This window comes from Stegastes partitus, unplaced genomic scaffold (genome assembly GCF_000690725.1).
Source record: "Stegastes partitus isolate 25-593 unplaced genomic scaffold, Stegastes_partitus-1.0.2 Scaffold425, whole genome shotgun sequence".
Classification (NCBI taxonomy): domain Eukaryota; kingdom Metazoa; phylum Chordata; class Actinopteri; family Pomacentridae; genus Stegastes; species Stegastes partitus.
The window spans coordinates 253,005-269,176 of record NW_007578156.1 but is presented as its reverse complement, the minus strand read 5'-3'; the positions used below and the strand labels follow the sequence as shown (position 1 = coordinate 269,176).

The 16,172-nt window shown below is 42.6% G+C and overlaps 2 protein-coding genes across 4 annotated transcripts; one reads left to right on the top strand and one right to left on the bottom strand.

Annotated features, from left to right (window-relative positions):
• The first annotated feature begins 807 nt into the window (after positions 1–807).
• Positions 808–10,181, top strand: tox4a (TOX high mobility group box family member 4 a). Of its 2 annotated transcripts, none has more exons than XM_008286000.1 (9): positions 808–1,222; positions 1,324–1,389; positions 1,504–1,800; positions 1,919–2,146; positions 3,608–3,946; positions 4,112–4,192; positions 4,278–4,988; positions 9,167–9,303; positions 9,386–10,181. In XM_008286000.1, the coding sequence occupies exons 1-9, from the start codon at positions 1,118–1,120 to the stop codon at positions 9,441–9,443; spliced, it is 2,022 nt and encodes a 673-aa protein (XP_008284222.1). In that variant the 5' UTR covers positions 808–1,117; the 3' UTR covers positions 9,444–10,181. The 2 variants fall into 2 exon arrangements, with proteins under 2 accessions (XP_008284222.1, XP_008284221.1); XM_008285999.1 differs by having other exon boundaries at positions 1,501–1,800.
• A 129-nt stretch (positions 10,182–10,310) lies between these two features.
• LOC103360298 (E3 ubiquitin-protein ligase TRIM11-like) lies at positions 10,311–15,965 on the bottom strand. 2 transcript variants are annotated; one of them, XM_008285997.1, is made up of 8 exons: positions 15,881–15,965; positions 14,178–14,455; positions 13,758–14,075; positions 13,476–13,544; positions 13,307–13,391; positions 13,141–13,230; positions 12,267–12,323; positions 10,311–11,272 (listed from the first exon to the last, which is right to left on the bottom strand). In XM_008285997.1, exons 2-8 carry the CDS (start codon positions 14,439–14,441, stop codon positions 10,740–10,742), a joined length of 1,416 nt encoding a protein of 471 aa, XP_008284219.1. In that variant the 5' UTR covers positions 14,442–14,455; positions 15,881–15,965; the 3' UTR covers positions 10,311–10,739. The 2 variants fall into 2 exon arrangements, with proteins under 2 accessions (XP_008284219.1, XP_008284218.1); XM_008285996.1 differs by lacking the exon at positions 15,881–15,965 and adding an exon at positions 15,695–15,869.
• Positions 15,966–16,172: the final 207 nt, after the last annotated feature.

Genomic DNA, 16,172 nt, shown 5'->3' with positions numbered 1-16,172 from the left:
AAGACTCCAAAACAGGCTACATTAGGTTGTAAAGGGAATTTAAATGACTATATTTCATGTGCATCAGAGCTGTTAGATCTTATCATGTATGGGGAAAAAGAAAAGGAAGATCCTCGTTATGGAATGATGTTTTATTCACTATTTAAAATAAGAAAACACAAAGAAAATTATAAATATCCCTGTGAAATGAGTAAATACGGAATTACAAAGGAAAGGTTACCTTGAAATAAATAAGTGTAGTCATTAAAGAAATATTTGTAATAATAAAAAAAAAAAAAAAAAAAGGTTACCTTGAAATAAATAAGTGTAGTCATTAAAGAAATATTTGTAATAATAAAAAAATATTTATTTAATACTTGCATTTATATATATATTTATTGAATAGACTTGTGATCTCGTTTATGTATTTTTTCGTGGGATTTTTAAAATGTTTTTATTTAAATATTTGACGCGGAATCAAACGACAGTACACATGCGGTGGTCGTCATGGCGTTTTATACTTCAATAGAAAATGGAAATATGAGATTTTAATAGTACTCTGGTTGTATTGACCGGCCAAGCAACACGTGAAGCGGACAAACCTCCATCTAAGTTACACACTAGTTTTTGTTTTTTAGTTACGACAAGCAGGCTCTTAAACGTCACCTCTTTGACCTCAAACAGCTCGCAAAAATTTGAAGCACACAAACACCACGGGTATGTCGTGGGGTCTCGAGTAATTGTTTGTTTTCAGACGGCCCGTGAATCCAGCACCAGCTCCTTGCCGGAGGTCCGGGGAGGCGCTAACGGCAGCAGCTCTCCGGCATATGAATGGGTTTGTTTTGGGCCTCAATAAAACTTTTGCCTGCGGGAGAGATAATGCTCAGTATTTTGCCTATATTTACACCATTCTGCTGTTGTCAGCCTCACATTACCCAGCCGTCTTGTTTCTCCCAAGCGTAGTCTAGCATCATCTCTTGGACGTTATGCTAACCGACAGTGCTTAGCTAGCTAGCAAGCTAGCTGCTAGCAGCTCGAGTTCACATACGGATAGTTGCCCTCAATGGGTAGGGCATTTTAACAGTTCATCAAAGAATACAGCACGTGTGATAGTTTAGCTGGAGCATCTGAGTTCATAATGGACCTTAATTTTTATTCTGACCTGTCGGATGGTTGTGCTCAAAATGTTGACTCGGAGTTTTTGGACTCCCAGGCGTACGGTGGATACTCTGAGGAGAACAAGGTAAACTAACATTCAGACACTATTTTCCTGGAAGACCTTATATTTGACTGAAGAAGCCGAAGCTGCATGTAAGTTAGTTAAAGGTGAATTGTGTGTTTCAGTTTCCAGAAGGCAGTGACAGTTACCTCGCCATCAGCGGAGCGGGCCACCCCTTTTTGTCCGCAGAGGTGAGTGAGTCATGTGGAGCTGCATGGCAGGTCAGGGCAACACTCTGGGATGTACACACGTGTGTCTGCTCATGAAGGTCTCACCTGTTATTCTCTCTCTTTCACTTACAGCAGACATTTCACACCCCCAGTCTCGGAGATGAGGTCTTCGAGATCCCCCCCATCTCCCTTGATCCGGATCCAGCTCTGAGCATCAATGATGAGGTGTCTCACTACGAGCTGACTGATGGCTCCGACGGCTCCGGGAGACCTTCAGGCTCCCGGAGTCTTGTGAGTAACCTGGTGGTGGAGGCCAATGACCCTTCCTTTGCGTCCACCTTTGTGAACTCTTGCCCTCGAGGCCTGGAGCAGATGAACCTTGGGGCAATGGGCCAGACTGGAGGTGGAGCCCTGCTGAGCTCTTCTGCACTGGTGAGTGGTGTACCTGTAGACGCTCACACAGAATACTGTTTGGGTTGTTTAAATGTCCATCAGTGCAGTCAGGAGTTGTGTGCTAGTCTTTTTTTTTAAATTTCTAATCCCTCTGCAGGAAATGGGGAACTCCAGTGGTTCACACTTCAGCAGTTCCTCCCCGATGACCATTGATGTTCAGCTCGGTGACATTGGTCATGGTCTTTTGGGGAGCAGTCAGCTCTCCACTATTAACCCGTCGGAGCTGGCGCTGGGGCTTGGAGGGGAAAACATGCCTGAGCAGCCGCTGTCAGCGACACCATCTCCAGCTGGTTCTTTACAGGATGAGGATATGGACGACTTCAAGGTGAGAAACAACATTTGAAGAGCCCAACATCAGTGTCTGCATGCAGCGCTCACAAACGCTCTTTCTACTTGTATGTAACTGTAGTTTGGATCGCAAACTACAGTTACATCCCTTCAGTCACTTAATTTAAAAAGTACCAGCAGGACTACACACATGCAGGCCTGATTACCATCAGCCTGCAATGGAATCATCACAGAAATAGACCATTTTAAGAAACGTGAACTTAGATAAAAGGTCGCAGCAGTAACACACTATAGCTGTGTGCACACATACTTTTTCATTTTAAAATCACATTTCCGAACAAAAACAATTTTCATCCAGTTGAACATTTTAGCTTCATTTTGGAAATTAGAAATTGGAAATACACCTTAAAGCCACTGCTCATGCGTGTGCAGGTGTAAACAGGAAGAAGAGCATTGGTTGCTTTTTTGTAGACATCTAAAGAGGAAGAACAATAATGGTGAAAAGTAAGACGAGAGGGTTCTTTGCATGGACGGACACCAAACTAAAACAGGGGTCAGCAGTGTTTCCAAAAGTCTTGTTTTAGGAGTCCTCATCTAATCTAAGACCTAATCTCAAAAAATCCAGAGTTCTTAGGAGAAAGTTCTGTGGACTAATAAGTCAAAAGGTTGACCTGTTTGGGGGTTCTGTTATATCTGGCGTAAACCCAAACAACCAGAATTCCACAAAAAGAACATTATGCCTGTGGTCAAGCATGGAGGTGGCACTATCATGTTGTGGGTATAATTGAAAGATGCGTAAATTCTGCTCTCTGACAAAAACTCCTGGAGGAGAATGTCAGATCATCAGTGTGTGAGTTAACCCTATTCAGGACTGTTGGGGTCTTTTTGACCCCAGGCCATTTGGTTTAGGTGACAGGTGTTGTTTTTTCAAATTTTTGAAGATTTTTTTTTTTTTATATATAAAAAGAGGGACATTTGTCATGCATTTGGAACCAAAAATATGTCAACTTATCAGAAAAGTTATTTAACATAGTGTAAAAGTCTAGAATAAATACCAACAAATATTCTGCTCTTCTTGGGGTCAAATGGGTCCCGAAAGACCTTCTATGTATGACAGCATGAAAGTCCTGAATAGGGTTAAAGCTAAAGTACAACTGGGTTATACAGCAAGACACTGATCCCAAACATAAGAATAAGTCCACACATTAATGTTGTGGTGTGTCCTACTCGAAGTCTGGACCTGAACTTATTGAGATGCAAGGGCAGCAAGAAGGGAGGGCAGTCATTGGTATGCATTTTAGTTCAGCAAATACACTTTAACACTTGTGTTTTGTTTACTCAGGTTTCCTTTTTTTATGCAAAATTTAGTTTGACGATCAAACAGTACGAGATACAGACAAAACCAGAAACTGTAATTGTATGAGTCACTGCTGTGTTTTAGATCCTGCAGCTAATGTGTACTCTCCTATCTCTCCTCATTTTCCCTTCCTCTCCTCAGAGGAGTGTGCTGGTGGACTCCCCCATGTCTCTCTCTTCTTCCTTTGTCCTCTCCCAGATGTCCTCCCACCCGGCTCCCCCATCGTCTGTCTCCACGGCTACAGCCAGGAGGGGCGGGGGGAAGCCCGCTGCACTGGCCTCGGCAAGTGTGGCAGTTGGCGCAAAGAAAGTAAGAAAGAAGAAAGATCCCAATGAGCCACAGAAGCCAGTTTCTGCATATGCGTTGTTCTTCAGAGACACACAGGCGGCCATTAAAGGCCAGAACCCCAATGCCTCTTTTGGGGAGGTGTCGAAGATCGTGGCCTCCATGTGGGACAGCCTGGCTGAGGAACAGAAACAGGTACATGTTAATGTTTATGTCCTCACAAAGGAAAATCTGTAAAATCCCTTTTAAAGCGGGGCTCAATTTATTATTGTTTAGCAGTTTTGGGGGGAGAGAAAATGATTGTTGCAAACATAAAATGGCCTCTATTTACGACAGTGGTGCTTGTTTTGTGTTCTTTAGGTGTATAAGAGAAAGACAGAAGCAGCCAAAAGGGAGTACTTGAAAGCCCTTGCAGCCTACAAAGCGAACCATCTCTCACAGGTAACATCATTTTGTTTTCTAGAGGAAAACCAGTTAGTGATGTATTTTATTCTAATTTTTCTTTGTGTATTTCACCTGATCCCAGCCTGGCACTGAGGAAATGGAGACCGCCCCTTCACCTCCTCCACCTGTGGTTGACCTGACTGCGACAACGCCTCCCTCTGCTGGTCACCAGGCAGTTCGCTCGGCCAACAGCAACGCGGAGGAGAACACCATCACCAACATTTGTGCCTCCAACATCATCCTGGACGTCCCAGAAATGGCCACACGTTCCCGCACAGGAGCAAACAAAGCTTCTGCTCCTGCAGCACCTCCAGCAGCCCAGACCATCACCAAGATCATCATCCCAAAGCACATGCTGCAGGGTGGGGGGCAGGTGGTGACTGTGCTGCCTGGAGGGGTCCGCGCCTTGCAGCCGACCCTCGTGGTCTCTGGCGCCTCGCGTCAGCCGCCTCCGCTGCAGCAGATGCAAAACGCGCCGCCTCCACCTCGGCTCCAGCAGATGGCACCGGCACCTCCGCCCTTACAGGCCAAACCCCGCGAGGGAAGCAGCGTACCGGGCCACCCTGTGTCCGTGACCGCTACACCTCCGCCTCCACTCCAGATAAAAATAGTTCCAGCCTCCATTCAGGGCAAAGAAGCTCTGCCGAGAATTGTCCCCAACACGGCGGCTGCATCATCGACTGCGACGACATCCGGCCAGTCTGCACCAGTTGTGTCGGTGCAGGTCGTGAACTCTGCTGAGACGTCAGGCAACGGAGACGAGGATGTTGTTACAGAAGTGCTGCCTTCAGAGGTGAGTGTTAAACTTTATCCGTTGTCGTTTTTGACAAACTTAGCTACAAGACTTAAGCTGCACTCACTCACTAGTAACTTAATTTGATTTCATTAATGTTGAATGAATGAATGAATTTAGTTTCAGTGTCCAGCAGTTTTCGTAGCAACAATTCCCAATGACTAATTATTATTTTCATATAGATTAATCTATCATTTCATTTCTTGAATGATTATTTTGATTTGTCTATCAATTTAAGTGAACAGAAAAAATACCCATCATGTATTGAACCTTCTGTAAATGTCATATTGGGTGTATTTAATTTTGTTACACTGATCTACGGAAATTTAAAACCAAAACAAATCCCAAAAAACAATCTAAATGTCTTCAGAAATTGTAAGGAAAAACTGAAAGTCCTTAAACTGGCAGACTGTCATAATTCGTGCAGCCATTCACAAGCTTACATAAGAGTAATACTGCAATGAAAGTACAGATGAAGTGTAATTAACCATGATTTTACATTTCATAAGTTGCATTCACATGTTTTTTTAAGTTCTTGTCTAAAACAACATCCTGAACATTAAGCAGCCTTCCAGACTGGTCTGTGAAGAGCCCGTCATTTGGGATGTAAGTCAGAGCAAGGATAAAGGAAAAATCCAAGACACCAGATAGCACATCCAGAAGATGGCACAGCTGTAAACTAGTCTGTGTCTAAGAAAACACAGAGGCTTATGATGGCTCCATAAGAGCTTTGCATTTTCAGCAGCAACATAAGAGATGCTGTACTGCCAGAGACAGCTGTGGCCAGATGCATTATGTTCTTGTTTTCTTGTAAACGCGGTATGTCTGGAACATCTTTAGAGAATTTCTTCAAACTTGGCACAAACCTTGAATTGCATTCAAAGGCTGAATCCCAACCTCCAAAGCATTCAACCCTCACAGACTTCAGCTGTAGTGTAAAGTGTGAGAGTCATGAGGACTCAAAATGGTATAAAAATGAGGAATGGGCGTGCTGTCATAACAGCACAAGTCGCTTTAAAGAAAAACACATCATTAGAAGAAAAAAAAACCTTAATTTTGAACTTTTGTCTCATTCGCAGTTTGATTATCTCCTCAGTTAATCACTTCCTGTTTCTGACATTACAGTATTTATAGATTTAAACAAAGTGAAAGTCAGAAAACCCATAAGCATCTGGAAAACCTATGCAGACATTTGACTGAAAATCCAAACCAGTCACTTATAAACCTCCTTGCGGATTCTTCTCGACACCGTCCACACTTGGTTTGTGTACATTTTGGGGGTGGCAGGACAACTGGGTTAATACATCACCCATCTCCCTCTGAACTATGAGAAAGTCCCTCGGTAAAGTCTGCTCATGTGTAAATTTGCACTCAGTGGAAACACCTGCAAGTGTGTGAGTGTGGAGACTGAGGTTGGGCTTGAGATGAACCAATTAGTTTTGGTGGTCAGAGGCCACTGTGACTCAAAAGGTCACGTCTCGTCCATCATTCAACACCTCACGCTGGAACATAAGGGAAGACTGTGACGTCACATTTAGCTCGATGCTGAATTAGTGACATAATCTTTGCAATCCGCCTTGAAACTGTGCCGATTGTGTAGATTTTTTGTTTGTCAAGCGTCCATGTTTAAGAATTTGTCGTTTCTTTGCAGCAGCATCCATATTTAAAGCTTTGTCTACTGTCATGGCTCCAGCTCTGTGTTCTTTCAGAGTTATTGGCCAAGCGTGTATACAAGGAATATGACATTTTTTTTGTCTTTCGTAGTGAAGTGGTGGGATCTGATGTTTCCACCTCATGGGTTTGGTATGTTTAGTGAGGGATCCCCAGGTCAAAGGTTTAGGTGCTGCAGGAGAGGTGCCGTTTTGTCTAGAGAATGGGCTTCAATCATGATATGAACCATATGTTTTGTCTTAGTTTTATGTAAACAGCCCCCCTATATAAGCCAGCATTAGAGGTTATTCTGGAGGGTGATTCTTTTTGGCTCCTCTCACAGGCAAACCATGGTGCCTGAGATACTGAGCTTGTTTCAGTGAACCTTTTTATATGCCAACAAGATAGTATCAGCGGAGGAGTTCTTCATCACCTTCACATCATCGCTACTCAATACAAGAATTCTGGTGTTACGAACTCAGGACATGTTGTGGCCTGCGGCGTTTTCTTCTGAGTATTATATTTTCTCTGACTGGGTAAATACACAGGGACCTCAGATGTTTCTTCTTTTTTGGTGCCGAGGTGTATTCAGGCTGGGCAGGCAAAGGGCTACTGGAAGGTACGATGGGTCGACCAGCCTGAATTTGGACATTGTTTGATTTTATTTTCTGAGGTTTCCATGTGTATTTGCTTAGCGTATACCTCTACATACATTTTCTAATTAGGCTGGAGTTCTATATGTGGTCGCCTAAGGCAGAGGGGCCGTGGGAGAATTTTCCTGTCTAGATTGTTTGATGGAAATATCAGGTATGACGGCTGCCTGACGGGTTTTTCGCTCTCGCACTCCATAAATTTGTTGTATTTAGATGATGCTGTATTAAGCACATATAGGAGGAACTGTTATTTTGTCACACTTGTATGTGTTGCTTTTTTATTTTCGAGACTCTGCGTAATCTCGAAGGAGGGAAATATGTTGGATCTGATGTTCCACCTCATGGGTTTGACATGTTTAGTTTAGGTGCTGCAGGATGCTGTGCTTCTTTGTTTAGAGAATGTGCTCCTTTTTTGGTTATGAGCCATATGTTCTGTCTTAGGCTTCCGTAAACGGCCCCCTGCATAGGCCGGTAGTTAAGGTTTTTCTGGAGGGTGATTCTTTTTGGCTTTGAATCCTCTCACAGGCAAACCATGGTGTCTGAGATACTGGACTTGTTTCAGTAAACCTTTTTATATACCAACAAGATGGTATCAGCGGAGGATTTCTTCATCACCTTCACATACAAGAATTCTGGCCTCACGAACTCAGGACGTGTTGTGGCCTGCAGCGTTGCGGACAGCTTCAACGCGCTGACTCCCGCTCCATGCCAGCAAATGTGGTGAGCGTTTCTCACATTCTTCGGCGCTGGTTTGCTGGTTGGGGCTGTGACCACACCGTAAAGGAATTAGCTGTGTGTGTGCCATGATGTGTTGATGTGTGGAGTGATTCTCAGTTCTAAACTGGGTTTTATTCTGATGTAAACAACACAACAGGGGGGAGTGCATTGGGAAATAAAAAGAATAGAGAAACTAAGAGTAAAGGACAAAAGAGAAATTAGGAAATACAGGGGAAAGGTAGAAAAAGAGTTAAAGGGAAAGAAGCTGCAGATTTGGATAAAGCCCTGTGGGAGGCGGTGTTAGACGGGCCACACGTCCTGGAATATCACTCGGTGGATTTTGGGTCTGTTCTGGGAACTGGAGGTGTAGAATGTCAAATTAAATTGTAAAAGTTCCAACTCGAACATCAGTTGACGAACTATGTCTGAAGCAGCTTTTAGTGGAATATCTGCACTTTATAAGGTTGCATAAATTTAGAAGAAAGAGATAAAAAGAGCGGCAGAAAAACCATGGAAGTATGAATGAGTCGACTTTGACAACTTAGGATTGAATGCTGTCTGTGTTGGATGATGTTGGATATGCTGCAGTGTGTTTTGATTTTGTGAGTTTTCTTTGTGCAATTGTGTGTCGGACGATGGGTTTCTCTCTGCTCAGCCGTGTGAAAGGCTGGTTCATGTGGTTTTTGTTACTTTTATGGATTTTACATTGAATAGGTATATATATTTGTTGCCGTTGAGTATCGGAGGTTTAGTAATTCATCAGGAAAGATATTCTGTCTTTTAGTGGTACGACAGCGGCCCGCTTAAAAGGCTTCGTTACATGGATGTAGAGTGCAGCTTGTGTGGATGACGGAGGCATACATTGATTCCATTTATAATAGAGCGACAAAGAGGCATCTGGGGAAGTGAAAATTGCTGTTCATTCAACACCTCATGCAAAGTGACACAACTACTTCGGTTTCACTCAGACAAAAGAGAAAAAACACACTTTGCATACGTGTGCAGATGATACTGCTGCTGCCACGACGGAAAGCTTCCCAAAAGACACAATCAGTGGATTTGTTGACTTTGACTGTCTCCCCCCCCACCATTCTCACTTCTTCTCAGTGGTTTCCCATCTTAACAACGCTCTTCTAAACCCTTTCTCCTGTTCTTTAGGATGAGATGGAGATGAACGGGTCCGGTGATGCTCTGAGGAGTCTGTGTGTGAGGGCAGGCTGCAACAACCCAGCAGTGGAGAGTAAAGACTGGGACAAAGAGTACTGCAGTAACGAGTGCGTGGCCACTCACTGCAGGTACGTCGAGGTTAACGTCTGCGTTTCTGTGTGTGGTTTTCATTTATAACCTTTTCTTAACAGCATGTCCTCTGTTTTTCAGTGATGTTTTTAAGGCGTGGTGCGCCATCAGGAGTCAGAACCTGGGAACGGTGAAGTAAAGAACAGCTGCTGCCACTCGTGTGAACAGAGTTTTTCAGCCGGAGACGGTGCTGAAGGATGGATGCAGTGCAAAAAGGGTGAAAATGCATTTCCCAGCAAATACACGAGAGTCATAATTCTCACTGCTATGTACATTAACTGCAGGTTTGACAGTTGTATTTTTCAGAACAATTAACAGTACAGACTGCTAACATGGAGCGGAGTTAGGACAGCCATTCCACGCTACTGTTGTCGGACTTGTTGCAACACGAATGTCTGCAGTGTGGATACTTATGTAGGCTAATGGTCAAGTTTGTATGAAACTTCTAGGCAGACGTCAAGAGACTTAAAGGCAGCTAGAGAAGTATGAAAGATGCTTAAGACAATGATCTCTATTCTCTTTGGTTATAGTTGTTTGTAAAAGACAAAATAGGACAGATAATAACATTTCAGCTTTTTTACAGCAGACATTATTGCACAGTGTTCATTGTCCTGTTGTGTACATCAAGGTTTGAACGTTTCTGAAAGGTTTCTGTGTTTAATGTCTCTCGTATTAAGAACCTACAACAATTGTTTCATTTAGCAGAAAATGCCTTAGTTTGAGGAAAACCAGTTTGTATCACTGTATAACTTGTTTTGTACTGACAATAGTGGCCTTCCTGGCTGATTATTGCCTTCATTTTTTGTAAAACATTCAGTTCTAAAGGAAGCTCAGCCTTTATGTTTTCTTAATAAATGAGCCAAATTGCTCAAGCAAGCCTTTTTTTCCTTTTGTTGCTATTTCCCTTAATGTGAGATTACTGAGACAAGGAGACGGTATCGTCCATTCTTCCTCTGGAAAAAGAAAAATTGGAACTCCGTAAGGACTAAAACACATCCAGAATCAATTCAGTACATTCAGTTTTTTTATTGTGACTTATTATTGCCACTACAGTCTTACTGGGTCTGGTATGATGGTATGACTAGTAGGTCATGGTGGCTAATGGTAGCAAGACTCTGCAGGATCGTAGGAACAGGAAGCGTGAATTGGATTTTGAAAGCATACATTTGAAAGCTTACATAACCAAAGAGGCAAACATTTTTCCGAATGCTTCACTTTTCTAAAACAAAAGCCTTATTTTGGATTCTTTCGGAGCAGCCTGATATGCACTTTGTAATAAATTACCTTAATACTAACACAATTGATGTTGTCATACATACACCCATTTGACAAAATCAAATGATCTTCCTGAGGTGTTTTTTTTGGCTTTGGTCTTGATTCTTGGACACTTTCTCCTTCATTGCAGTCTTGATAATGTGACACTGTGCACGATTATTCATGAAGCTTTGACAATAGAGGCCCTGCTGGGTGCATCCACGTGATAAAGTCCCAACCCCAGACACACTGGCTGAGTCAGTTCGGTCTTGAACTCGTGTAGCTGTGTGGTGGTGGAATCCACAGCACTGAATGTGATGCTGCCTTCCTCAAAATTAACCACCACAGCTATTCGGCTGCTCTGCAAACTTTCAGACAGAGCGGTTTTTCTATTATTATGGCTGGCAAACAGCTGACCTTGGCCGCTGTGCGTAAGGCTCCAGGACTCTGCGTTGTTTCCAAAGGTGCTGCTGTCTTTGCTCTTTCGTTGGATGCTCTTGTAGGACACGGCGACGTCCCAGTGGCCCTCAACCTCCACCTCCCAGACGTGAGTGCCGGAGGAGAAGCACTGGGTGGAGAGGACCTGCGGGGCCTCATCAAACCGGTTGTTGCTGTTGGGATAATCCAGTTTGGATTTTACTCTTTCTGCCGTTTTGTGGTCAGCGGAGACTCCAAGTAAATGACTGACGGTGTCCATGTCCAACATGAGGATTCCTGACAGACAGACAGAGCATTTTTAGTGGGTTTACATATAATGTTTTGATGCACCGTAAGTTATAACATAGACCCATACAAATTAGCGACTGATATGACTGTAGGACTCTTCAGATTTTGCAGAAATCAGTGTTTTGTTTAAGATTATGCTGTAGTAAGCACATATGGGAGGTCACATGGAGTCTAATGTTTTTTTTTAAAACCTAATGAGGATTAAGCGGTGTATAGATAATGGATGGATGGATGGTTCACGGAGAAAGTTGCTAACCTGGTTTTAGGTTTTGTCAAGCCAGCTAACACAAAGAAAGCCTGGTTATGTTGAACTTGCACCCTGAAGACTCGTTGATTACGTCTGACTCTAACTTGAGGCTAAACACGAAGCAATAAAAGGGCATGTAGAAGCCAGTCACGTAATAATGGACGACAACGTAATAAGTTATTCCGTTATTGGCTGGTTATTACATTTGCAAAGAATTTATTTATTTATTTTTTTTTTACCAGGCCAATAACTTAATAACTTATTACGTTATCAGTTCATGACTTTCACTATGTAATTGGCCAGTTATTACGCTATTGGCCTATTACATTCAAAAAAGTGCAAATTTATTATGTTATCAGCTGTTATTACATTATTGGCTTCTACAGGGCGCTTCATTTAATTTTGCATGTTCAGTGGTTTCGCTGCTGCAGCCTTAGTCTTGAGGCAAATGTGAAGCTGGTTTAGCCATGTGGTGGAAATTCTGAGTGAGTTCTCAACAGGTTTTCTATTTCTACTGATACATTCTGTTTTTGCATTACTCTTGTTGTCACTGTTAAGCAAAAGTCCAGCATTTGTGAACAGAATTTGACCTCATGGACTCATTTCTGTCACGTATCGCCGTGTATTTTCACAATAAGTGCAACAGCTTGAATGCAAGATGACTGGGGTTATGGTGCCTGTTAACGGCATATATGTTGGTTTAAGAAACTTTCTTGTGCTTTTAATACTTCATACCTTCATCTTCTGCTTCCGGATGTTTGTAACTTTTCATTGGATGATCAACCAAGCGTTCTATGTGGGGAAAGAAAAAGGCTGTTTAGACTTTTCGGTGAAATAAACATTTAGCGACTATGCAGGTTTGCCTACATTTTGGCTCTGTGTCTGATTCCTGCTGTATGTGCTACCATCATGTGGAGTAGCATAACAGACTGACGTTCGGAAAATGTAACCCTTGCCAAGAGTTCTTGCCAAGAATGATTACAATCACGCTTCAGACAGAGATCAAAATACAATGGCAGGATGTAACAAAACAAAGGACAGATGATGCGACTGGGCCACCTGTTGTATTTAATTGTCATTGCTTTAAAACAACAGCCTAGAGGAGAGGATATCTCATTTAGTTAAATTTCTGTTGCCTCCTCTTTCCTCGTGTCTCTTCCTCACCTCCTCTCCTCGCATCTCTGGAAGGAGTGACTGAGACACCAGGAGAGGAGTCGAGGATGTACAAAGTGGGAGATGATGAGGGGGTAACAGAATGAAGAGAGAAGAGAAAGATCTGCCACATCAGAACAAATGACCCAAAATCACAGGAGGCTCAGGTGGAAGAGCAGGCGGTCCACTAACTGTACAGATGGTTGTTTGACCCACAGCCCCTGAACTTGAACCCCAAAGTTGCTCCTATTGGCAGACGAGCACCATTTCTGTGCGATTGTATATGAAGAGGTAACTTTGCTAAACGCTTTAAGTCCGGCTCACTTGATACTTGATATTTTTTAATGGGTGGACAAACCAAAATGTGGTACCAATAATTTAAATGTTACTGCATTCCCTACTTCAGTTGTCTTTGTGTAAGCAGGAAGCAGTGAGGACTTGGCGCCTGTCTTCTTACCTGCAATGGTGGAGTAAATGTGATGCACGCGGTTCTGCTGCTTCTCCAGTGCTTCTGTTAGCATCTGGTTTTCCAGAGAGTAGTTGTAGGCTGGTGAGAAACAAAGATCAGTGAGTGTCACCTTACGCACAAAGACCCAGAACACACAAACCAGGGCTTCTCTTACCATAATACAGAACGATGAACCAAAGAAAGAGCAGGACCACTGTGACGCCGTTGAGGCACGAGTCGGCGGGTTTTACCTTCTGTTTCTGGGTTCAGGAAAATACACATTATTAAATACGTTGTGATAAACCTTTTAGTATCAGATATCAAGGTGAGGAAACAGGACTCACATCTCGTCGACTGTTTGTAGATTCTGTGATTTGCTGCCTGAGTATTTGGAAGTTCTGGTCCATGTATTCCTGTTGAACGCACACAAACACAGAATAAACTCCTCAATTTCTGGGCTTTTATTTTTCCTTCAGTGTCATATGAAGAGTAACGACGAATATTTTAATTATTGATGCCGCCGTCCTTTGTAAAATCTGATGTTTTCGTATTAATATCATAATGCTCGATGTTTTTCTGGGTAAAATAGTGTGAGATCTACAAAAAAAAGGTGTTATTCAACTCACAGTCAGCTGCCTCCGTAAGACAGTGGACGCCTCAGTGGCCACGTTGAGCTGCTTGGTCTCCAGGGCGCAGATGTTGCAGATGTAGCGTCTGGACGAGCTGCAGTAATACCTCAGAACCTCGTCCTTGTGCTGCGAACACTTCCTGTCCAGGAGGTCACCCAGAGGCTGGACCAGGGGGTGTCCCGTGAACACCGGCAGCTCCAGGTGGTCCCTGATGTGCTCTTTGCACAGTGACACCTCACACTTCAGACACGTTTTAATGGCCGGCGTTTCTTTGCTCTGGCAGCAGTCACAGTACACACATTTTGTCTGCTTTTCCTGCAGAGAAAATCAGATATTGACATGTGAGGGAAGATCATTTACTCTCTACATCTTATAAGAGGCAAGATTAAAGATTTGACAACTGCTTATTTCAGCTACCCTCCTGGTCTTGTTCACTCTGAAGTTATCTGCGATGTTGGACAACGCGTAGCTCTTCTGTAGCCGATGTCCGTCCCTCTCTTCAAAATGTGTCCGACAGTCCGGGCAGAAGAATTGCATTTCTGTGGCTTGATTCTTCAGGTTCTCCAAACAGTCCATACACAGGCTGTGTCCACAGGGCAGCAGCCGAGGATCCTTTAAGATGTCCTGGCACACTGAGCACATCAGCATTTCCTCCAACCAGGTTTCCTCTTCATCTTCCATCTTTGATCCCGCTTCTTCAAAGAGTGACAATGAAAAGAGCAGAGAGGAAGGAGTTAACAGCAGAGTTATAACAGCGCTCAGCTGCTGCCGTTGTAAACACCCTCTAGGTTTTTTTCAAATAAATCATGAGCCTTAGCACGACATTGTACGTGTATGTCTATGAAAAGGTGATTTAATTCCTCCCCTGAAAACGAAAAAGTGAGTAAAGCCCTCAGTTCTGCTTGTTGTCTGTCTTCCTTGCACACATTGCTAAAAGTGAAAGCAGTTTGTCCTTCCTGGTGGGGCGGGGCTTAAGAGGAGGGTACAGTCTCGTATGTAGTCCACGTCTACATGTGGCATGATCATCGTGAAATAAAATACAGAATTACATAAAAATACTGTCATAGTTCAATTTTAAATATCTACCAAGTTTTCCAAAATCAGTGTGCGTCTACTGTCCCACCTTAAAGCGACTTCTAACTGGTACAGACTAGTGTTAGTATTTACACCTGTAGGTTTCTTCACAGTCAGTCCAGTCAAAGTGAAGACACCTGTTTGGGGCAACAAGACTGTAACACTCTTACACTGACCTCCGGTGACTGAACTAATTGCTGACATGAACTCAGTTTGAATAAATTACAGAACAGCGTTATAATGCGCTCATGTCCAGGCAAAGTAGTTGCACAGTCTTAACTAGTGATTATTTGATTTGCAACACTTGTTTTTTTTTTTTTTTTTTATTCTTTCTCCTCGTTGGAGATTTTCTACTTGTCAGTGTTTCCTGTAAAATTCTTTGTATGTGAAAATCTAACTGGTATTAAAACTGATATATGAGTAAGCAATTTAAAGCAACTTATTTAGCTCTTATTGTGCATGCCATGTCAATCAAGTGTTTTACAGGCAAAGATAAAACAATAATAATACTAATAAGAGTGTAATCACAATTAAATTAATAGATTAAATGAATCATAAACAGCACAGACAAGTTGGATAAAGCACACAGGTTTGCAGAATTATTGAAATAAAAACATGTAAGAGATAAAAATCATAAAATAAAATAGAAAATAAATGACAGGAACTGAGTGTTTCGTCCAAGTTAAAAATGCAGAGCTCGGTTCGGATGCCAAAGTGCTCTGGATCACGTCACATGTCTTCAGTGTGAAGTTTGGACCATGATAGCATGAACTGCTAGCAGCTAATTCACACTGACTTGTCAAAACGGGAGTAAAATATTAAGTTATAAGCACATTTCTCTCTCGAAAATCGAAAGTTACTCATTTCGACTTGGGAAAATGAAAGACAGCCGCCAGAAGTGTCCTTTCTGTTTCTCGGATAAAGTTCGTCAAACGCCTCTTCGGCTTTTCTGCTAAACAGCAGCCGAACAGTGATCCCAAGATAACTACAGCTTCTCTCCTTTAATGACTTTAATGTCTAAATGTCCAAAACTTTACACAACAGACCTTTTCCCCGCTTTATTTTACTCCTGTTTCTTCAGCTAAGGGAACTCCATTGGTTTGTTGACGTCAGGTCCGACTTCCTCCTCTGAGCTGCGTCGAATGCCGCAAAGTGACCGTCTCCATGGTAACAACACACTGCTGTTTACGACACAGGTTCAATTATAAATAATGCATTAAATGACTGATTATGATATATTGTGTGTTTTTACATATTTGACATGAGCTTGTTAAAAAAAAAAAAAAATCGGTTTCCATTCTTGTCAAAAAAAAGTACATTTCCAGGAGGAATGAATAC